General features: G+C 41.5%; 1 protein-coding gene across 1 annotated transcript in view; it reads right to left on the bottom strand.

Annotated features, from left to right (window-relative positions):
• Window positions 1-4718: 4718 nt before the first annotated feature.
• Window positions 4719-24285, bottom strand: part of Arpc2 (actin related protein 2/3 complex subunit 2) — a 30152-nt gene continuing 10585 nt past the window's right edge. Inside the window, exons 5-11 of the mRNA XM_074071713.1 lie at window positions 19899-19944; window positions 16536-16722; window positions 15549-15642; window positions 9991-10117; window positions 8334-8434; window positions 7907-8007; window positions 4719-5168 (exon numbers count right to left, since the gene is read on the bottom strand). Coding sequence (XP_073927814.1) covers window positions 5144-5168; window positions 7907-8007; window positions 8334-8434; window positions 9991-10117; window positions 15549-15642; window positions 16536-16722; window positions 19899-19944 — 681 coding nt within the window. The 3' untranslated portion in view covers window positions 4719-5143. The remainder of the gene's footprint in view (window positions 5169-7906; window positions 8008-8333; window positions 8435-9990; window positions 10118-15548; window positions 15643-16535; window positions 16723-19898; window positions 19945-24285) is intronic.

Raw genomic sequence — 24285 nt, 5'->3', positions numbered from 1 at the left:
GGAATCAAGGTACAGGACCCCGATTTCCACCATGTAACAAGTGCAAGCTTTAGGGTGAGGGAGGAGGCCAGCCACATTCCCTTAATGCCTGAAGCAGGGAGAAGCAGGCTGAAGCCACAGCAAGAAAGCTGGACGTGAGACGTGAGAAACACTTCACAGAAAGCAAGGGAACTTGTGTGCTCTTGGGGAGACCTGGACCAAAGGGTTGGAAACCTCAGGGCTCTGGCACTGCCAGTCCTATACCATTTGGCATCCTGGAATAAGGACAGAAAGTGGGAAGAGGAGAGTGCTCAACCTCAAACCCATCTTCCAGGGAGCCAGCACACAGCCCTGACTCACACTATCTGGAAGGGCAGAAGTCAGAGGCTCTGGGAGAGTTCAGCCTGGGTTTGGACAGAAATGGTGCGGGGCCTCTTGGATATCAGACTGTCAGGAATAAACAGACGGCCTTCTGTATCCAGCCCTGGCCTCCTCCCCAAGGCATCCAGGATGTCTGTGTTTCTTCTTCACTGTTCTGTCTAAACACTGTGTGTGGCATGACGTGTGAAGGGTGGGAGCCAGGGAGATGGGGCTCCGTTCCCCTCAGCCTCTTCTTCTTTACCAGAACGTCTGGTTCCTCTCTGTTCCTCTATCAAGCCTGGGACTGACTCATCCCCAGCCTCTCCACTTCGCCCACATGGGGCTCTGGTGCAAGTTTTCAGATGCTGCATTTGGCGGTGCCCTGGACCTGCTCTCTCTTCCTCTTCCCGACACAGCGTGTCTTGGGGTGAAATGAACTCTGGCCCAAAAGCCTTCTGAGTCTCTGAGTCCACTGTCATTCACTTATGTATTTAAATTTCTCTGCTGCATCTGGGCCTGGGCAGGTGTGGTACTTGAGATCTGAGGGAAGTCATTCTCTCTGGAACCAGGGAGGCAGTGGGAGTAGTGTTTCCTGGACCCTTGGTGACCTCCCTAAGCTGCTGCTGTTCAGTGTTCGTTTTCCCCCCCACCCCATACTGGGGTTTCAACTCAGAGCCTACACCTTGGGCCACTCCACCAGCCCTTTTTTGTGAAGGGAGTTTTTGATATAGGGTCTCACGAACTATTTGCCTGGGCTGGCCTTGAACTGCAATCCTCCTGTTCTCTGCCTCCTGAGTATCTAGGATTACAGGTGTGAGCCACTGGCACCCGGCTCCAGCATGGATTTTTGATGCTGATAATGTTTCTTGAAATTAAGTATTTCAAGAATATTGTTTGTTTTTTAATACATGCTTTGGTCTTATGTAGCCCAGGCTGGCCTAGAACTTGCTATCTTCCTGCCTCCACCTCCAACATGCTAGGATTACAAGTATAGGCCACTGAACCTGGCTGCTCAATTCTCTTTACTCATCCAAGGCAAGCTCCTTCAGATCTTGAGTCAGAGACTGGCCAGGAAACTATCCAGCTGTTTGAGCTGTCCTTTCATGAGGTCTAATTGGCCAGAATGGGATCAGTGGTACAGTGCTAGTCTAGCCTGTGTGAGGGTGATGGTTTCTGGCACAGCAAACAATCCACAAGGCCAGACTCTCTAGGTCTGGGACAGCTGTCTGGGCAATGCTGACCCTAGGAGCCACAGAAATTGTGGTGCTTTCAGCAATCCCCAGAAGGGGGCAGCATTGCTTGAACTCCAGTTCACCACCACCTAAGCCCAACACTAGGGACCCTTGATTGAAGGCAACAGGATGGCAACTGCCATATATCAACTCCGACAAGAAGCCTGATGCAGAAGCTAGGGCTATTTCCTTTCCTGGCTTCACACTCCCCTCACCCCCTGAAAACTTCCCCTTCCACATCCTGTTGTAATCTCTCTTTTCCTTTCCTGTCAAAGTCCTTGTTCTTAGCTTGTCCATGGCCTCCCTAACCAGATGAGGAGATTCCTCCTGCTCTGCTGTCTTCCCCCCTGCAATAAAGGTCATTCACTCAGGGGGACATACAACTATCTTGGAAAAGGCTTGGAAAGCCCCCCAAGACAGAATGAGGCTTGCCATCTATTAGATACAGCTTCTATAATAGTTCTTCAGATCCCCTAGAGTACATAAACAAAACTAAGGATTTATTAGACGGCATTGTAAATTACAGGACAGGGGACGTAGCTCAGTGGTAGAGTCCTTGCCTAGCATGCACAAAGTCCTGGGTTCCATCCCTAGCATCGCAAATATAAACACATGGATTATGGATGTCTATGTGGGCTACAACATGCCTTTAGTTTTTTTTTTTTCCTTTTTGCTTTTTCTTGGTGGTACTGGGCTTGAACTCAGGGCCTCACATTTGCTAGGCAGACACTCTTACCATTTGAGCCACTCCACCAGCCCCTTTTTTGTGATGGGTTTTTTCGAGATAGGGTCTATTTGGCCAGGCGGGCTTCAAACCTTGATCCTCCTGATCTCTGCCTCCCAAATTGTTAGGATTAGAGGTGTGAGCCATGGGCACCCTGATTTTTTTTTTTTGTGGAACTGGGGTTTGAATTCAGGGCCTCATGCTTGCTAGGCAGCTGCTCTACCACTTGAGCTATTCCACTAGTCCTATTCTTTTTAAAAACCCTGTGGTAGGTGGTGGTATGTCTAAATACAGATGAGACTATTTTAGGGCTCAGAAAAAGCAACCTGCTGCCACAGAGCTCTTTAGTAGTAGAACCTGGACTCAATTCCAGATTTCTCTGAAACCGTTTTGTATCCTTATAGTTCAAATACAAAGACATCTATCTCCCCCAGGTGTAAACCCTTGGGGCACGTAAGCCAGATAGTAATGGAGACTAGATCACTTTTTCCAGCCCATGTCTGTGTGGTTGGCTCCCATATTGAGCTGACCCACCTATGGACATTCACTGGAGTCACAGCTGGCCTCTGCCCTCAGGAGTGAGGGTCTTGAGACTAGAGTTATGCAAGTCAAGTGTGTCCTGGAAACAGGTGAGGAGAAGGACAAATCTGTATGGGAGATTTACATCTGTTTTTTTTCTTTTCCCTCCAAAACCCAGGGCCTCTTTGCCACTTCCAGCTTTTTTTTTTTGGTAGTACTGGGGTTTGAACTTGGGGCCTACACCTTGAGCCACTCAACCAAACCTTTTTTGTGAAGGGTTTTTTTGAGATAGGGTCTCATGAACTATTTGCCCGGGCTGGCTTCCAATTGTGATGATCCTCCTGATTTCTGCCTCGAGTAGCTAGGATTATAGGCGTGAGCCACCAGCACCTGGCACCAGCATGGATTTTTGATGCTGATAATGTTTCTTAAAATTATTTCCTTAGGGTTTACTACTATAAAAAGTATTTAATGCCTTTTTACCTCCTAACTTCATATTCCAGGGTTTTGTCATCTACAGTACTTTTTAGAACTCTGATTTCAGCTACTGACAAGAGCACAGGGGGTTCCAAAGTACCACGGAGTGATGCTCTGAAGTCTGCAAGAAAGCAAAAGCTGTTGCTAGGCAAGAATACCCTTGAACCTCTCTGAAGTAACCAACTCAGAGTTACCATCTTTCAATATACTTATAGTTAGTTCAGTTCTCCACCTTTCAGAAGTGACAAGAGAACCTGGAGTGCCCTAGGAATCCATTCCAATGAAGTCTGATGACTGAACCTGAAACCTGAGGCTTTCAAATTTCTTGACTGTGACTCGGTAAAACTGTACTGTAACTATTGTTCTCCAGTCCTATCTGGTGTACTTGCAACAAAAGCCCATCTCCAGGAAACACTAAATAGGTGTGATGTACTGGCTTTTCCACTCTTATTACTGTTGTCACGAGTCACACATCTGAGAAAAATGCACAGACACAACACAGATAAAGTGTGAGTAAAGGTGGTAAAGTGTGGAAAGTGGATGGACCACACCAGTGCCACTTCTAGGTTGTGACACTGTACTATATAGTCAGTCACGATGTCCCCACTGAGGAACTCAAATGAAGGATACATAGGATGTCTCTGTATTTCTGACAAGCATGTGAAGGAATCTATAGTTATCTCAAAAATCAAAAGTTTAGGAAATAAAAATGTTGGTTGTTATATAGTTGGGTGATCTCATAATTCATCAGTGGGTTTTAAACCAGTTTGAACAAACCACCCAAGATGGAGACACAAAGAAAAGCAGGAAGGCAGAAACTGTAAGATGACCCTAAAATTCTCTGGATAAATATCTTACCAAGCAAATTTTCAGAACCAATTTTATTTCAGTGATCAGTGTCCTGTTAGGGGATAACATGCTCTGGTAGGCTCCCTACTATTTATTAGGTGGTCATCTCCCAAAGTGAGCTTTGTGGAATATAATCTGTTGGGATGTTGTGTGAGAAAAGAGGAACCGTGGCCAGTTAGTTTGCATTAGAGCCACACCTGAATACCCACTATTGTTTTGCAGAACACGCACTATGGAATACACTTTGGGAAATGCCATGTATTATTCACAATAAGAGAGTAAAACACTTTTAACTGCCTATCACCATCAGGGAGTTTTTTGGCCACTGAGGACTAGCTGGGTAGACGCAACAACCTGGGCTATATAGCAAGACCTAATGGAAAGGTAAAGAAAGGAAAAAGTTTATAGCTCACTAGCCAGCCATTCTCTAGTGTAGGGGAATGAAAAGGCAGACCCAATGGACTCTTGAATCTCAGATTGTCCAGTTCAGGCCAGCAGGTTCAAGGGCACTACAGGTCCACCCTTCTTCTCTTCTTCTTTCTTTAGGACTCACAGTCCAAAAACCCAGAAAACTCTCATTTAAGATAGAAAGATTTTCTTTATTAATGACCCCAACCGTATTTCTTTAGATACAGGAGTTTTGAACTCAAATACTTAGAAGAAAACAAGTTAAGACTGCATTATCCTGCAACTCATTACCAGTAACATATTGCAAAGCAAAACGGCTTGGAAAAGAGAGTGGGAGGGAAGAGAAGTGAGGGAGGGAAGATAAAAGAAAAGGAATTAAGTTGATCAAGTGGATTTTTTTTTTAATTCTTGGGAACTATGAAGTCCTTGCAAGCACAGCTCGTTTCTGCAGATTATTTTCCAAATGCGTACAAAATGGAACCCAAACGGAGACTCCCTTAAGAACCTGGAGAGGTGCAACATGAAGGGCTACGATTATCCAGTAGCAAGCGTTCCAGCCTTCCATCGCCAACACTTCCTCCTCCGTTCCCAAGAGTTAGCGGGATGAAAACGTCTTCCCCCTTCAAAAGCAGAGAAAGAGTGAAGGCTGGCTTCCAGCTGTCCTCTTCTTCCTCCCACCACTCTTGTACTTGGGGTGGGACCCAAAAGGGACACAAACAAGGAGGAAAGGGATATTCCTCAGGCAGAGGTACCAGAAGCAAAAGGCATAACTAAGACCCAACTTTTGCAAATGTTTTCACCATGTATCTTCCTATTCAGTACTTTGGGATAGCAGGTAATACCTGTGTTAGTAAGCCCATAAGGACATTAAGTGTACCAAATGAATAGGAGAATCACTTCTCTGTAATTTCTAGATGTCGCACAGGGACTAAAATTTAGTTTTAATTAAAATTAGTCAGTTCAGGCTCCCCTACCCAGCCAATCCCTTTTTAGATAGCAGACCCTTTAACCTTCCACCATGAGACAGAAGGTCCAAAGAAATCTTCAAAACTTCCAAGGTGAAAGACATTTCTGGTGTCAGGTAGTGACTATACTCTAGCTTAGAAAACACTTCCCTGGTTCTGGGCTCATGAGCTGTGATATCCTGATCCACCTAGAATTTCCTCAGAAGGGCCAGTTTGTTCCCAAAGACGGAGCCTATAACTGGTACCTAAGTACTGCTGTACTGGTACTGCTAGCTTTATTTTGGTAAAGCAGTATGGAAGCAAGAACTGAAAACTATGGGAAAGGAGAGCAAAAACAAGGGCTCTCAATTTTTCCTGCCTTCAATATCTTACCCACTCCCAAATAAAACCACGTGATGACCTTTCCCCCAGATGAAAAGCAGAGTACTGAGGGTGTTGATTCTTGGTTAACTTCTGATCCAGGGGTGTGCTTCTCACAGCAGGCCCACCACCTTATTTCACCTGTCCACAGCTCTGCAGACTCCTGCTCTGGTGTGGCACCCCTGGCTTTTCCATGGCATCTCCTACCCATCATTAGTAGCTTGGCCTGGTTTTCAAGGTGAATACAGTTGTTTGCCTCCCTTTTTTCCTTTCTGGGGCTCAACTCTGCCACAGAGGTCACAGAACAGAAGACAAAGGTGCTCTTTAAGTCTCAGGACAGAGGTTTATGACAATTTGCTCATTTCAAGGACTCATCCTTCCTAAGATCCCCAACAGGACAGAGAGCTATTCCTGTCTCCTTCCCAACTGCACTCAGTTGGCAGTGACCACCAAGACCATGTGCTGGCCATGGAACAGAGTGGCACACTTCCTGAATGGACAAACAGCTGTCAGGCATAGGCAGGTAGTTCTGGGGCTATTTCAACAACCAGGTTTTCTGTATTTTTGTTGTTGTTTTTTGTGGTACTGGGGTCTGAACTCAGGGGTCTACACCTCGAGCCACTGCACCAGCCTTTTTTTGTGAAGAGTTTTTTTTTTTAGATTGGGTCATGTGAACTATTTGCCCAGGCTGGCTTTGAACTACAATCCTCTTGATCTCTGCCTCCTGAGTAGCTTGGACAGGTATGAGCCACTGGCACCCGGCTTCTGTCTGGTTTTATGTTTTCTTGAGACATGGTCTCCCTAATATTACCCAGGCTGGCCTAGAACTCATGGGATCAAGTGATCCTCCTGCCTCGGCCTCCTAAGTAGCTGGACTAAAGGCGAGGGCAACTATGCTTGGCTTCTCTGCCTGGTTTTGACAGGCTGTCCAGAGCAAGCTTTTCTTTGGCTGTACCAAGCTGCCAGTTCTCTTTCTGGCCATTACTAGACTGCCTGTCTTATCTGCTGGGCCCTGAAAACAGCATGAAATTGGCTGCCTTCCACTGGAGGTCACCAAGTGGTGCCTGATGAAAAGAGCACTTGGGTGGAGAGCAAGTAAGGAAAGGAAACTGCAGATGCCAGGATAGAGACAAGGTTTTTGAAGGGGCAGCAAGAGCATGTAAGTCCCAGGCATACTCCCACCTTGCTTCATCTTTGCCATTTCAGGATATCCTATGAAGTTGACACTGCATGGCACACGGATGCCTATCTCTAAGCAGAGGATCTAGCTACAAGCTTAACACTCTAGTCCATAGGCTCTGGGTGACAGGACAGAATATAGAAAGGTCTCTGCTCAAAGTCAGGGGTGACTTCTACTTGACGTTCCTGTGACTGAGAAGAAAACCTTACCTAATTCTCAGCATCCAGTCAGACATTTCTCTCTTTCAAACAGCAACAGAAGCTAACTTGGTAAAAGGGGCCTCATATGCTACGTTAAGGAGCTTGAAGCCCCCTGCTCACATCCAGCAAAGACTGAACTTTCTAGGCCCTACACCATGTTGGTCTCTCCTGCATGCAGAGCCACAATGCTTACAGCTCTGCTCAGCATTTTCATTCCTGACAAAGGCAGCCTCCCCATACGAGTTTCTTTTTGAGAAGCGGACCAGGAGAAAGAACACTTAGGGGGTGGTTTCAGGCCTCTTTACACAACTAACATTCTTAAGTGATTTACTCCATTTCTCTAAGAATACCAGAAGGATAGAACTGACTTTTCAATTCAAATCCAAAGGGAACAATTCCTTGGTAAAAAGAGCCCTTTGTTTTTCCTAGCTGCCATTCTTGTAGTTCACAAAAAGCAGAAACAGGAAACTCCTCCTGGGCCATTCAGTAGCGAAACCCCGTAAATCCCATCTACACTCTGTTTGGTAGCTACAGGCCCAGTCCTGCTGGCCTCATGCGTGGCAATACCCAGACTCCTGGAGGGCCAAACCACCAACACCTGCTACTTTCTTCTTGCTGGGCTCAGGAGAGGAAGGTGGTCCTGTCCTACTTACGTGATTGTTTTCATTTCTTTTCTCTCAGCATCTGGGCGTGCACGGTTGAGCACCTTAAGGAAGTCCGATGTTTTTGCCCGCATACGTGTGTGAATATAGGCCTGGGAGCAAACACAGCAGAGTCATATCTAGGTTCTCATCAAAAGCCACTGGGCAAGTTTTGGAACATACTTGGGGATGGACCCAGGCCAAATAGGGAAGCAGGAAGGGGAGAAATTCTAGAGACAGTTGGGTGGGAGGAGGGGGGAGAGATGACTTTTCTATTTTTTTTTTGTTTCCCTCAGTGCTGGGAATTGAACCCAGGGCCTAGAGTATACTAGGCAAGTGCTTAACCGCTGAGCTACAGTCCTGATCTATGATTCTTGAAGTCTCTAGGATTATTTGTGTAAATCAATAGCCTGGACGGAGATGCTGGCAGTCCCCTTACCTTAGAGCACTTGATGTGGTAGTGCAGATAGTCCCGGAATGTGTGGATCAGGTTGATGGTGTTGTCTCGAGCATTGGCATTGGTGTGGCGAGGGAACAGCACTGAGGGTGGGGGAACAAACAAGGCATCAGGGGCAGAAATGAATGCCAAAGGACTAGAAGAACAGCACCTATGTTAACTCTGCTCTCTCCCTGCATAAGGATAACACCCTTGCTTCAGCATTCCCAGTCTTTCTCAGGGTTTTGTACTTGAGACAAGGACAGGGGTGATGGCATAGTCAGGGGTGGTGCCAGTGAGTGCAAGACAGAGGAGCAAATGGTAGGAATACAGGGCATGGCTCTGGGCACTCTTACAGGTCTGAATTCTGTGGCTGGGCATGCAGAAATCTATTCCCTGTTTTCCACACACCTATCAGCTCTGTAGACCCAACATGACACTAATTGGTTATCTGGGAAATAGATGAACTTAAGAAATTAGGCTCAGGAAACAAAGCTGTCCTTGGTGCTGATGTACAGAGTAAGCCTTCAGAGAAACTAGACTCTGGAGAACACTCCATATACTTGCTGTGAAAAGCAAACACTGCAGTGTAAGGATCAGAGCTCTCTTGACAGACTGGACAGGACATCTGCTTTGCCTGGGGCTGTACTCCAGCCACCTGCAGACCTGTGCAGCCACTGCTCAGTCTTAGGCACTGAGGCAAACCTGCATCTTCCCTTTCCCCGGGCCTTTTTTGGGTCTTCTCCATCATTTGCATCTACTCATTGCTCTATCAGCAAGACCCCTGAGTTCTGTGAAACTTCACTGAAATGAAAATGAGTAAGAAAGGGTGGAACTTCTGTTAGTTTTCCCTGGCCTGAAAAGAAATTAACGTCAGGATGAAGATTTCAGAGAATCTATGAGGCAGATGATTGTAAGTTTAACCATGATTTTCTGTACCATAAAGAAATTCTATTCATTAAACTGTGACATGCCATGAACTATAAGATGTACCTCAACTTCAAGGATAATAAGTGGGGGAAGAGTATACAGCTTATAGCTTTAATGCAATATGTGAAATCACCTTATTCATCACCAACAAACAAGCATATCTTCAGCTCAAAGATGAATTATATAAAACTTCACAAAAGGACATGTTTCAGCAGCATTAGGTTTAGGGTGGGAATAAATTGTCAGCTATCATGATCAGCCAGCTCATGAGGCTGACGCAAATGAAAAGCGGGTAGTTCAGTTCTCCAACGGAAAAGGAGAATCAGCAAATCATGGCTGAGCTCAGGGTTAATTAGCAAAAGAAGAAGAAGAAGAAAAAAAAAAAAAAACAACAACCCAAAAAACACTAAGCAATGCCAAATGAGAGAATTCTAAACAATGCTTAGCAGTGCTGACATCGGCCTATCCCTAATTCCTGACATCAGAAGCTACTCCTTTTTCCTTAAGATTTAAAAGAAACAGAAGAAAGAAAAAGAAAATGGCTACTCTACAAAAATAGCACCTGGCTTGCTCTGTATTAAGTACCCTATGACACTCCTTCCACAGTCACAGCAATAGCAATGGGAAGAAGCTGGCATGCTTTAAAACATTAACAAAGGTGGTTCAGATTTAGGTCTTCTGCTGTGTGAATTCATTAAGCCCAAATGGGTGGCAACTGCACTCTGCTCACCAAAGGTGATGTAGCCAATGTTGTCGCCCACAGCAGCATCTGTGTCTTTTAGTTCCAGAGGAGGTTCCCTGTGGCTAAAAAGGACCTGGGGGGCTGTGTGGCTGGCTCTGCGTCCTTCTTTGAATTCCTGTAGAGACAAAGCAAGAGCAGATGTAAGATAAGTGGCAACTTATGCTATGGGGTTTGTCCTGTACCCAGTGACCTTTGTAAACTCTCTGGACCACCATATGGCTAAAAATAAACTACACCAAACCTTAACTACTGTTAAGTGCTAGCTGCTATCAGTGCATTTCAGATTCAAAAAGGAGACACTAGAGTACTTAACAAGTCAGAGCTTCAGAATGTGATGCAAAGTGTTGTTAACCATTTTTTCCTTTCTCTTATTTTGGACAATCCAGGTGTTAGAATTGTATCTAAGACTAAACAGACAACAAATTGCAAAGCACTGGCTAAATTTAAGATAAGCATGGTTTCTTATTATTGGCTTGTGATTTAATGTGAAAAAGGTTCTATTTTTAAGGAAATATTTAAAATCTCATGGTGAATGGCACCCAGGCTTTGGCTGAAGTCTTATGTCCAATTTTTGCATAGAAAGACCCTTACGAGTTCACCAATTTTCCATCACTCCCCTGGCTCCCACCACCACTTGTAGTTTCATGCCTTTTCTGGGTGCTGGTCCTTTGCCCAAGTCTTATTTCACTGAGATATCTTAGATTCTGTTATTGTTTAGAATTCATCAGTAAAAACTCTAGAGCAAATTTAAGCCCTTCTTGGGTTTAAGAAGACAATGGAGTTAAAGAAGCTGAGTTGTCTTAGTGTTCATAAAGAGAGTCAGTCAGGACAGTCTGATTTTTAATTCTGATTCTTGAATGACCCTCAATTAAATACCAGCATTCTGTATATGAGCTCACCACCTTTAACAAAAACCTATCTATCCTCATTAGATTACAGAAAAATGACTGGGGATGTAAAAATCAGGCCATTCCTCCTATGTTTTAACTCCCCAGACCTTAGGTTTTCATAATCCATGCATTCTTACACAGGACAAGTGTGATGCTAAGAGGCACCCTTCTCTCAATGTGGGCCCCTAAGAACAGAGTTAAACGTTTCAGCAATGCCAGTAACAGGATGATTCAAATTCACTGAGTGGGCAGTGGGTATAGCTGTACAATAGAGTGCTTGCCTAGCAGGTACAAGGCCTTGGGTTCAATCTCCAGCACTACCACTTAAAAAAAAAAAAAAAAGACTGAGTAGGCCTTCAAAGACACGGCAGAAGCATGAAACCAAAAGCTTATCTAGGTCTCTTAGGTTTAAAAGCATAGTCACACAGCTGTACGAGATGCACAACTTGTCTGCGGCTCATGTATTCCACCCCTAAGAGCCAAGGACAGTTCGCTGCTCTTGTTGGAGCTACCATCTCTCTCTCTTTTTTGTGATATTTCACTACTTGCTATTGCATATGGCTTCCTTAGTATGCTGAGTTCCTTAAGCCAAAGTTTATCCACCTTTGTTTGTATCTCTCTGTTCTTCCAAGAACCTGTCTAGCATAGGCCTGCTTAGTAAAGATGCTTCTGCACCAGCTGATACAGTTGATACACTTGGAAGGAAGGACAGGGACTATGTTTCCACTTACAGGTAAGAAGCCCTCAGCAAAGGAAAGATAATGCTAGGGGGATAGTAGGAGGAGTCCCTCTGTCTGGGTAGGATCACACCTGTTTTACATACTACTTCTGGGCCAGCCTTGCCCAGCTGCTGATGGGTTGCAGAAAAGAAATGGCCGTAAGTTGGACAGGTTAGCTCCTTTCTGAACAAATTTTGTTCCCCAAGGGAAAAACTGTTTGGGAAGGCAGGGAAGGAGTTAAGATCATCCCAAATGGAAATCCCTACAGCAAAGGTCCTAAAATTGCTCTTCTTTAGAAAACACCTTTCATTTTTCAGAAAGGTTTTCTAACTTCTGTTGGTTCTACTCTTTAGCCTTAGGGTATCCAACAGAACAAATAAATGCCTGTATTTTCTTGTGTTTATTCAGTGTCTAGTGTCTCAAAATCTTCAATCACAGGCACATGTGGTATTCATAACAGATGGGGGCATTTATAAACCTGTAGTGACAATACCATTTCATCAGTCTATATATAGAAAATAATACACTTAAGAACCGGTATATGGGGCTGGCAGAATGGCTCAAGTGGTAGAGCACCTGCCTAATAAGCATAAGGCTGAGTTCAAACCCCAGTGCCGCCAAAAAAAAAACCTGGTCCATAATATGCTTTTGGTTTGACTGTATCTTTCAGATAATCTGAGGTGTTTGCTTCTTCTTGGTTTTCTCTCTTAAATTATACTTTAAAAAAAAAAAATCAATGCACCATTGAACACTGGTGGTTCATGCCTTAATTCTAGCTACTCAGGAGGCAGAGACCAGGAGGATGGAGGTTCAAAGCCACCCCAGGCATGCAGTTTGTGAGACCCTAGCTTGAAATTACCCAACAAGTGGTAGAGTGCCTGTCTAGGAAGCATGAGGCCCTGAGTTCAAACCCCAGTACTGCCAAAAGAAACCACCCCCCCGCAAAAAAAAAAAAACAAACAAAACCAAACAAAAAAAACAGTCCACCCAAACAGCCCCTCATCTTCATTAGTGTCTTTGTTACACTAAGCTTTTAACTATCACAACACTATTTCTTTTTTCCAAAGTATAATTTACCTCAGGAAGTTCAGATCTCAATTCAGAAAAAGATGCGTAGCCATTCAAAAAAAAGATGGACCCATCTTTCATACCATATACCAGGAGAAACTCCATAGATAAAAAGACTGATATGTGCAACATAAAACTATACAAATACTAGAAAATAACACAGGCAATTTCTTTATGACCTTGGATTAGGAAGGGGTTTCTATGACTCAAAATCTGGAATCCATGAAAGAGAAAAGTGGTCAATTTGTTTATGTAAAAATAAACATCCACATGGAGAAAAAAGCTCACAAAACATACCCTAACTGGAAAAAATAATTTCAGCTCTTATCGTAAGTGAAAAATAATTCAGCTCCTTAGTGAATAAAGAAATTGAGAAGATTAATGACTCAATAGGATACTGGATAGCAGACATAAAGAGACATGTCATAGAAGAAAAACAAGTAGACTTTAACCTAAGATGTTTTGAACTCAACAAAAAGAAGACACAGTCACCATTTTTAACCAGCAGAGCAGCAGACTTTTGGATGGAAATGCACACTTTTACGAATGGGCACTCATTCACTGTTGGCGAGAGAACAACAGATAAACAGTGGAGCCGCCTGTCCATGCAGAAGAGTTAGGCAGTTATCTACCAAAACTACTTAGACTGTGTCTTGTGCTCTCATCAGGTTGCACGTACAAACTGGCAGGAGAAAGTAAAAAAATGTTCCACAATAAACAGGTTAGTGACTACAAGGAACTTTAAACTGTGCTTGCAGGTCACACCTGTGCTGGCATCTATCCTCCTTTCTCCTAGAAACTTAAAATTTGAAGCCAGGCATGTTGGTGCACACCTGTAATCTTAATACTTGGGGAGGTTGGAGTGGGAGGACTGTGAGGCCTGGGCTACACAGCAAGACCCTATCTCAATAAGGAAGCTTGGAGGGGCTAGAGGTGTGGCTTAAGTGGTAGAGGGCCTGCCTAGCAAGGACAAATCCCTGAGTTCAAACCCCAGTACTTCCAAAAGAAAGAAAAAAGGGAAAGAAACATTAAACTCTAACTCAAGAAAAATCTCAGATCAGTTATTTTGGGGCAAAATTCAGCAAAAGCCCAATTTCTATGGTCATTTCCAACGAATACCCAGCCTCTGGATCTGGAAGGGTGGCAGGCAGATGGCTATCTGACCTCTTTACATTCCCAGACACTATATGCCTTGCAGAACTCTGCTAGGACAGTCACTAACTGGAAATATTGACAATGCAAAAAAAAAGGCAAAAGAGGCTTTGTCTCCCCACCCCTTTGTTTTGGTTGGAATGTGGTTTGACCTCATGGTTTCCACTTGAGCCACACCTCCAGTCCATTTTGCTTGGTTTATTTTTTGGTGATGGGGTCACATGAACTATTTGCCCAGGCTGGCCTTGAACCATGGCCCTCCCAATCTCAGCCTCCCAAGTAGCTAGGCAGGAGCCACCAGGGACTAGCTTTGTTTTCCCTTTTGTCCTTAGCATTTATTATGAGAGTGAAGTTTAAATTTCATATGCAAAAAACTACAGAAATTCTTCTATGGAATAAATTTCCAGTAAACTCTACAATAAGATCTATTTAAAATTTAAAAATAAGTTAAGAGATTTTTTGGAATAAAAAGGAACAAGATTGGCAATAAACCCAGCCAAATCTAAATATAAACTTCATAGCTTTTAAAATTAGTTTGTCAGTTTGGATTTAGCCCAATTTCTGAGCTACTGCATTTAATTCCCCTGTCAATTCTTATCTTAAGAGGTTTACTTTTAGGACTGAGGAGGGGAGGGGAGGGGAGGGGAGAGGAGAGGAGAGGGACAGAAGGAGAGAGAGAGAGAGAGAGAGAGAGAGAGAGAGAGAGAATACATACGTAAAGTGCCAATATTTCAGTTTTCTCTATATAGAGTTTCTGATTAAGTAGCCAAAACACAAAGTCACCACTAGAGATGGATCAAATTCAGGATATCATTTTGGAAATTTCCCTAACCACTTAGAAGGCTGCATATACATATCCTCGCTATGTTAAGCATAGTTATCTTTCAATTCTATTTGGCAAAAGATTCTCTTTCAGAACTTAAGAATTTAAGAATGAATATAATAAAGTTTAAAAAAATTAACAATGTATTAGACTTTGCGGATTCATCTAGAAGAAACCACCCTAGATACCATCTGATCAACAGCCCTCATGTCTTAGAGCCAGCAAGTAGCCAGCAAACAAGAGGAGCTGAATCCAACTGCACCAAAAATCCAATGATGAAATGTCTGACATTGTTCTCCCTCAGAACCGAGCTTCTTCTGAAGGAAGCACTCTATGATGACTCTATTCAAACTCAGGCCAAGGCTCTCCTCTGTCATCTACGAACGCGTTACCTCCTACTTCAGAATTTGCCGTAGACCATTCTGAAAAGATCTCAGGACTAAACTAAGCCAAGAACAAACCTTGCCATAAACTTGAGAAAACACAAGCGGTCAGGAAATGCGACCAAAAGAGCCAATAGTAGAAAGAATACTCAGTCAGTATTTAGTATGTTTAATACCCAATTTACCCTCTTGTCCTGTCCTGTGAAAGGCCAGAACCACTAAGAAAAATAGAACATGCAGTTAGTCTGGTGGTGGTGATGGTGGGTGGGGAGTGGGGTGCTTCAACGTCAACACAGCTATTCTGGTTCTTTTTCTTTTGAAGAGTCTCATTATATAGCTGAGACCGGCCTTGAACTCTTGATCCTCCTTCTTCTGCCCCCCAAGTTGCTGGGATTACAGGTGTGTACCACCATACCTGGCTTAGTTCTCTTTTCTATGCTTGTGGTGTGTTCTGGTGCAAAGACATGAATTACCATACCATGACTTTCCCCCAAGGTTATCTGTTCCATACCTGCATGAATACCTTTCCAATGACCACATCGTCGTCATCTTTAAACACTGTGCTGAAGACTACCGTGACTCTGTCCTTTTTAGATTCAACATACCTGAAAGGAACAAAACCCAGGAGAGTAGGTACAGAATTAGAATGGGATTTTGTCAGTAACTTCATCTACAAGTGAAGTAGAAGGTTAAATCCTAAATTTCTGAATCCAAAATACAAAGGTGTGTCAAGACAAGACTAGTATTCATAGCCAACATAATTAGCATCATAAGACACCTCCAAGAAGTAGGAAGTGGAAATTACCAAAAGTGGATTTTTCTTTCTTCCTTTTTCTTTTTGGTAGTACTGGGGGTTTCAACTTAGGGTCTCAAGCCCCAAAGTGGATCTTATTAATTTTTTTTTAAGGTATGACTTGGAATCTAGAGTTAGTTCTCAAGAATGCCACTTATAATTTTTTTGGTGGTATTGGAGTTTGAACTCAGTTTTGTGTAAAAATTTTTACTGTTTTACATGCAATGAAGATTCATAATATGGAGATAACTTAAGAGTTGCAATAATATGGTGTGAGGCCTTGAGTTCAGCCCCCATATGGCAAAAAAAAAAAAAAAAAAAAAAAGAGTTGCAATAACAGAGAACATTTGTTCAGCTTCTGCTGCCTGATTATCCACACTATTCTCTTAAAGAGGACTGTGAATAGAGGTATCTTAAAGTACAGGATTTTTTTCTCATCTTTTTTCAATTCTGGAGACACTGCTATTGTTTGCATCCTTTTATGAGAAAAACATGCTGAAGGGATCCACACAAGGGATTTCTTTTTCTTTTTTGTAGTACGGGGTTTGAACTTAGGGCTTCGCGCTTATTTGGCAGGCACTCTACCACTAAAGCTACAACCCCAGCCCACAGGGAGTTGAAGGTTCAACCACACTCTTTCTTTGACTAAGTGCCCTCTCAGTGTGATAGCCACCCTCAGGCTTTAGAAGCACATTTCATACTCACATGGTCTCATCATCCCTATAATGGATAACTGCCCTATTCTCGCCTTCCTTGCCTTCTTCTTGGAATTGGAAGTATTTCTCAAAGACAGAGGCAAAACAATTTCGTTTCAACATGCCAGCCTGATGCACAATAGAATCCTTAGATGCAGGCAGATTTTCAAGGTCATATAGCAAAGAAACATTGTATCCTGGAAGGGGGGGGGAAATCACCCACAATATATTAAAAACAACAAAATCCAAAACAAATCAAAAGTAATCTCTCTTAAGGAAACAGTGACTATTGGCAATTTAAAAAAAGCCCAAAACCAACCCCCCCAAAAAAGAAAGAAAAAACCCTAACTTTTCAGGTTCTAATGGCATTTCATTTTGTTTCACTGCCCATGGTTTCTACCCATGTAGAATACTGTTCATTTCCATATGTATCATAGGGCAAAATGAGGCAAAAATAAAATCTTTTTGTTTCTTTGTTGGTGGTACTGGGGTTTGAACACAGGGCCTCACACTTGCTAGGCAGGCACTCCACCACTTGAGCCACTCTGCCAGCCCACAAAACAAAATCTTAATTCTTATAAAGTCCTTACAAAAGTCTATAGCTAATCAAATGATAGTAAGCAAAAATATGAATCAATATCAAAGACAATGAATTACAAATGTGGACTGAGACGTCATAATCTGGGAACTTTGATTAGAAATTTAGTTTCAGAGATATTTGTGAAAGAGGCTTATATCTGACTTGAAACTATAACTCACATTTTTTTTTTTCTGTGATGGTTTAGTGTACCAACATAGTCAGCAGCTAGGTAGCTTCCTGATAAAAGTCCCTTACATGCTATCACAAACCCTTCCAGTTTTTTTTTTTTTTAATTATTTTTATGTATTGGTGGTACTGGGGTTTGAACTCAGGGCCTGACACTTGCTAGGCAGGCACTCTTACCACTTGATCTACACCCCCAACCTCCCAACAGCTTTTATTTGTAAACACTGTAAAATTTTCACAGTGTTTTTTAAAACATTTTACTTTATGTGTTATCTATGTCTTTCTCTGAAGAAGGTAGGCTAAATAATAAGGCTATCCTCATTCCAGAAGAGAAAAAGAGGGTCAAAGAAGCAGTGACTCTAAATGCAGCATGATGTACAGGTGGAGGACACTCTTATTTTGAGTTGAACAAAACTGGGTCCAAATTCTAGTCTCACTATATGTAACTGTGGAAAATTGCTTAACCTCTACAATTCCCTTCTCTGTTAAAAAAAAAAAAGGGGTAGGCAGATGGGAAAGACTGTTGTGGGCATTAAAAGAGAGTACAATATTTAAGCTGGGCATGTTCACACATGCCTATAATACCAGCACTGGGGAGGCTGAGGCAGGAGGATCCTGAGTTCCAGGCCAGTGTGAGCTGTTACCAAGACTGTCTCAAAAAAAAAGTACAATATTTAAAGTGCCTAGAACATAGAAGGTTATCAATAAATAGGGCAGAATAGGGACTGAAATCCAAGTCTGCTTATCACCAGACCACTCTGCTTCTTTTAAGGCATGCTGCCTATGAATTCCAGAAAACAGGGCTGGGAACATTTGATTATATAATCAAGTGATTAATAATGCCCCAAAGCCTATAAATGTTTTTGCTAGAATACTGGGACACCCCTGAGGATTATTTCACATTCTGGGCAACAATAATTTTATTAGAACTGCAATGATCTTACACTTCTGAATGATCTCAAATCCTTACACTATTTTATTTTTTCCACATGAACATTCTTAAGATCTATGTTTTTTGCTGACCTACCCTCTTTGGGAACATGGGCTGTTTAAATCTTTGTTCTAATTAATGATTAGCACATTTTGGTGCTCTAATATTAAATAATCACCATTCCATTTTGGGTACCTAAAGCCAGATAGGCAAATAGGTTAACAGTAAGATTAGATTAAAAAATTACTTAAGAGTTGAGGATTGCTGGGTGTAAGAAGCCAAGTAAAGTAAAACTACAGCTAATGGCTGACCTTAAGTAAGACTTCTGATATGAACAGAATACACTGAGGATGAAGAAAAGTAGCAATCTAGTATAGCTGGCTGAGTTTTCCAAACTTTGTATGTAAACCCAGAAACTAAGAGAAGAGATGCTACTTTCACATGGTCATTCTTTACACCTGTATGAACTTAGAGTCTGCAATCTTGTTTGTGCATGATTTCATAGAAGGTAGAAGAAGGAAGACCCAGGGGCAGAAACATAAGCTCCAAATGTCAGGATCTCAGCTGTGACAAGTATGCACAAGAGTTCCAACATCTGTTCTAGATATGTTTCTTTACTCTCTTTAAATTCCTTGATTCCTATTAAAGTCTATGATTTTACTTTTATGATATAGTTGTTCCATCAATTTGGGGATTCATTTCAATATTCTTTATGAACTGTTGTCAAAGCTTCCATCTACAAATAATCCTAGTAATATGGCGAAATAAAAGACATCTTTCTTTGTTAGAAAAAAAGCAGAAATATGGAGATGTGAAAAATTCATTTTTTTTTGGAGGTACTGGGGTTTGAACTCAGGGCCTAGATACGAAGAATTTTAACGCAGGTGGTGAGGCAGTGTTACGTTGTGAATGTTAAAACTTCTGGTAAGAGAATAAGAGAGACCTTCCTTTTCAGAACAGTTTGCTAGTCAAGGTACCAAAGAAATAATATTTAAGTAACAAATACTATGTTCAAATGGTCTTACTAGCTCACTCTCACTTTTGAGGTCCTGTTAAATGCCCCAGGAGCTGACACATGCCACTGTACCATAGGGGTAAAAATACTCAATCTTTCTGCTTTAAATCTGTTTAAAGCAGCATCATATAGCTATGCTACTCAAGGCTGCAGCAGTGCCTTTCAATTCTTTTAGCCATGAATGCAGACCATTTATTAGAAGAATGGATTAAAGAGGAAGATGACATTTTGTTACATGAAAATGTAAGACTAGAGCTGTAATATTCCTTCTCCAAATATACAATGTACAGAAAAAAGGTGTTACTATGAGTTTTGGGTGGGAATTAATATTTGTTTAGTCTTCTCAAGAGCTTTTGAATCACCATGATCAAACAAAGGAGACCTCTGGCTGAAAGATTTAAGGAAATAATTCTGGCCACATCAAGTAAAGGTTAATAATGACATACATTTATTCTGTACATCCCACTGTGTACCACAAAAGACAAAGCAGAGCCCCTTAAAGGCTGTATTTACAGAGGGAGGTGAACTGGGAACTGGGCTTCTGCAGAACTATTTGGAAAATGAGTAATACTTATACAAAATCATTTGGAAAAAACAGGAATAGAATGAACAGTACATGTTTCTTCCCACGTCATTTCACAGTTGCCACATTACTACATACCTGATTCTGGGTTTACCAAGAAATTTCCATACACCCTCTTTAATAACTAGAAAATTAAAGAAAAAAAAGTTAATCCAAAGTCCATGATAATATCTTTCTTTTCTTTTTTTTTGGGGGGGTAGTACTGGAGGTTAAACTCAGAGCTTCATGCCTGCTAACCAGGTGTTCCACCACTTAAGTCACACCCCCACTCCTTTTTGCTTTGGTAATTTGGGGATAGGGTTGCTTGTTTATGTCCAGGCTGGCCTGGACCAGGATCCTGCTATTATATGCTTCCCTTATGAGGGATGACAGGTTATGTGCTATCAGTTGAGATGGCATCTCGTTAACTTTTTTGCCCAGGCTGGCCTTGAACTGTGGTTCTCTCAATTTCTGCCTTCCAAGTAGCTAGAATTATAGGTGTGAGCTACTGTGCCTGGCTAATTTCACTATTTTTGAAGCACACAATACTCTCCAAGCTCTTCTTAGGCTAGCATTTTCTTAACTTTTCTTTGGTGGGTAGGAAACTAGAGGGGGAAGTGAACTTATTTAAGTCACTAAACTGTTCCTTCATAGAACTGGGTTAAACTCCAAAAGGTTAGGAGCTTTTAAGACTTGACCACACCCCTCAGATGTTTTCTATTCTCCTTCAGATCCTCAATCATCTTTCGTTTTCGAGAGAATCAAGGCATGACAAACGCAAGTGAGAGAATAGATTAGTTATCAACTAAATACAGGCTATTCTGCCACTTATCCAGGTGAATAAAGAAATAAAAACAGTATTGCTGGGAATGGATTTCTGTTAGTCTGCTAATCTTGTAGGTTTTAAAAAAAAATTAGCTCATAATCAACTTTTAAGGCAAAGGACAATTCTCAAGTCTTTTTTTTTTTTTGTGGTGCTGGTGTTTAGGGCCTACACCTTGAGCCACTTCTCCAGTTGTTTTTTGTGATGGGCTTTTTCTAGATAGGGTCTCAAGAACTATTTGCCTGGGCTGACTTCAAACTGCAATCCTCTTAATCAATGCCTCCAGAGTAACTAGGATTACAGTTCTGAGCCACTAGCACTGACTCAGTCAGCTTTTGATACTGGTGGATCCACCAAAGTTGCACACTCTACTTAAGAGTGTTTTCCCAAATTGGTACTGCTAGCTACTTTCCAGATTTTGAAGTAGACGTTAAAACAAGAGCCCAGTTATACCTTCCTACTTTGTCTCTGCTATGTCACTGATTCACCAGGTGGGATCTGTTAAACTGACATGAATTACAAAACAGACTTTCCTCTGAAAACCATACATCTGTCTTAAATGTTGTAAGGGACACAGTCAGTGGAAAGGCAGTTATTTTGAGATAGAAATAAAGTGTTAAAGTCACTAACAATCTAATGAGCTTTTCCAGGTTTAGCAGTCTTTGTATGTTTAGGAGTCAAAAACCAAAACTGACAAAGAAAAAAAAGAGTCAAAAAAGTAGACATGGTACTGGGCATGGTGCAGGTGGGACATGCCTATAATATCAGACACTGGAGATCACTTAGGATGGCTAGTACAAGTCCAGTCTGTGCTACATAACGAGACCTTGTCTAGCCTCCCCCCAAATAAAACAAAACAAAAACCACAGACATGCCATATTTATTAACTCATTAAAAAAACCTATGTAAGCTGGTGCTGGTGGCTCATACCTATAATCCTAGCTACTTAGGAGATCAGGAGGATCAAGGTTTGAAGCCAGCCCTGGGTAACTAGTTTGAGAGACTATCACAAAAAAGGGCTGGTGGAGTAGCTAAAGGTGTAGGCCCTGAGTTCAAACACCAAAACCTATATATAAAAAAAGTTTGACTTATTCTGAATGTAGAATTAAAAAAAAAAAAACAAAACACAAAACTTATGACATCATTATTCCACAAAAGGTAAAACTTGAGGTCAATATACTAAAACTCAGTAGTATAATAGCATGCAGGATTTTGTCTATATCCAGGCAATCTCTAACACTCTCTTACCACAAATAATACTTTAGTATTTTGAGATATTACAAAGAATATTTAATCTGTGCCAAGTTATCAAATTAAAAATGAAAAACATAAGCTTTTCGTGATTTAATCATAGGCGTTACACATGATTATTTAAAAGAATTTAAGAATTTCAGAAGCCAGAAAAAGGCAGCTCTAGGGTCCAGTTCCATACAAGCAGGTCCTGTTTGGTTCACCACTGTGTTTTCAGTGCCAGAGTGACACCTGCATACAGGGAGATGCAATAACCATTCAAAGGAGTATCAGTGTTTTTCTTATCTCTTGTTCAATGAACTCTCTAGACAGCATTAAAAACAAACAAATAGGAATAGGAATAAACCATTTTATGTTTCAGTTTAGGAAAGAAAATCATCAAGTGGTGAGGTCCTTCATCCCCAACCCATTTTTTTTTTTTTTTTTTTTTGGCAGTGCTGTGGGGCAAATCCAGGGCTTTGCGCATATTAGGTGAGCTACAGTGCACCCATTCTTAAATATTCTTTGGAAACACCTTAAGTAATGGCCTGCAGATAGTTCACTGAACAACAATTCATAATATTCCACGTACTTATTTAATCATTTTCCTGTGGCTGGAAAACATTCCCGATCTGCAAAACTTGGTAAATAGCATGGACCTCAAAGTGTGAATCCATAATCACACTTTGTTTACATAGAGACAAAAGGTAAGTAAGTAATGCCATGTGTAGTTCCTCGCTGGTGATCATATAACCACTGTGAAGAATCTTGTACAGAAGAGGAACAGAAGGGAGGGGTTCAAGGTTACAGAGTTAGTGGCACACAGAGATTTGACCTTCAAGTATCCCATATACCATTCCTCCTAAACACTTTATGGGGAAAAAAAAAGTAACATGTATATTCACAAGAATTTTGACTTGCATGCTACCTCTGAGCTACAATTCTGTACTTCCTGTATTGACACTTGAAAAAAAAGGGAAATCAGATGTGGGAGAAACCATAGCCCCTTCAACTTAGTTTAATTCTCAGTTTACTGTTAATATTTTGAGATCTATGAGGGACTTAAAGACAAATTTATATCACATTCAACTCCTCTGCTCTCTCTTCTTGGCATAACCAGCCAACACTACACTTCTCTGTTATTTTACTTGCTTTTTTTTCCTGAGACAAGGTCTGCTATATAGACTAAGCTACCCTTGAACTCACAATTCTGCTTCAGCCTCTCCATGCCCACCTATTCACTTGCACTTTTAATCATGATTCACTTTTAAAATTATGCTACTTCTCTTAACCTGACACCAGGAGATGAGTGGAGGCGGTCTATGCACTCATAACTATTAAATCTGCCCACTCCAGCAAGCATAGGCATTCTGTCTTTAAAAAGGGCCCGTGACAAAGTAATAAGTTTCCTGTGGTTATCACAGGCTGGTCACTATTTAACCAACCCAGAGAGCCATTTACTGCACACTCTGCTCCTACACTATGAATGTTACTTACTCCACCCACTTGAGGAGGTAGGTTAGCTCTTTGACCTATGTGGTAGATATAAAAACTGTATTATGCTCTGGAGTTTCACTGTAAGCTAAACGCAGAATGGAAAGGTTTAAGAAATCCAAGACAGGTGTAGTGGTACATGTGTATAATCCTAGCACTTGGGAGACTGAGGCAGAAGAAGGAGTTTGATATCAGCGCAGGCTAAATAGTGAGGATCTGTCTCAAAAAAGAAAGACGAGAGAGACAAGAAGGAGAGGGAAAAAAAAAAGAAAGAAACTTAGTCCAATATAATTTTCTTCCCTTTCCAGGATTATCACTGTTACCTAGATCTTAAAGAGAGATGACTGTCTAGTAAGAATAATTATACAACTTTGTAGTTGTACATTCAAATGTTTACCACTTATTTTCAGAAATGTTTTTGAAAGCTAATCCAAAGCAGGAGTTCCTTCACAGCTGTTGTTTCCTTGTGTGCTTTATCTGATAGAGAAGATACAGCAACTATTGTTATATAGTAATCTTTCATAAGGTTTACAAAAAAACTAGATCTTCCTCTTGAAGCTTTTCTTTTTCAGGTAAAAACATCCCCAATCCAAATTCTCTAAGTATTTCTTCTTTCCTTGAGATTAAGGGACAAATCAACTACATGTCAAAAACTGAGGAAGTGATTCCCTATGTCTCTCAGTATCCTGTTAAGTCCTATTTTAGTTTTTATAACAAAAGATTATCAAAGCTTTTGACCATACTCCTTTATAAACAGTCTTCCATTACATAATTTTTAAATTATTCAAACTACTACTTTTTACAAAGAAACAGAAATGGCTGTATCTTCATTCAACAGATTAAGGACAGTCTAGTTTGTTAAAAACTAAGATATTTGAAAACTGATTCAGGAACTGAGTCATACTTCCTGCTTTGAGACCCAACCACAATGTGAGCACA

This window comes from Castor canadensis, chromosome 4 (genome assembly GCF_047511655.1).
Source record: "Castor canadensis chromosome 4, mCasCan1.hap1v2, whole genome shotgun sequence".
Lineage (NCBI taxonomy): Eukaryota > Metazoa > Chordata > Mammalia > Rodentia > Castoridae > Castor > Castor canadensis.
Note: the sequence above shows the minus strand (reverse complement) of the source record. Positions and strands in the feature narration are given on the sequence as shown.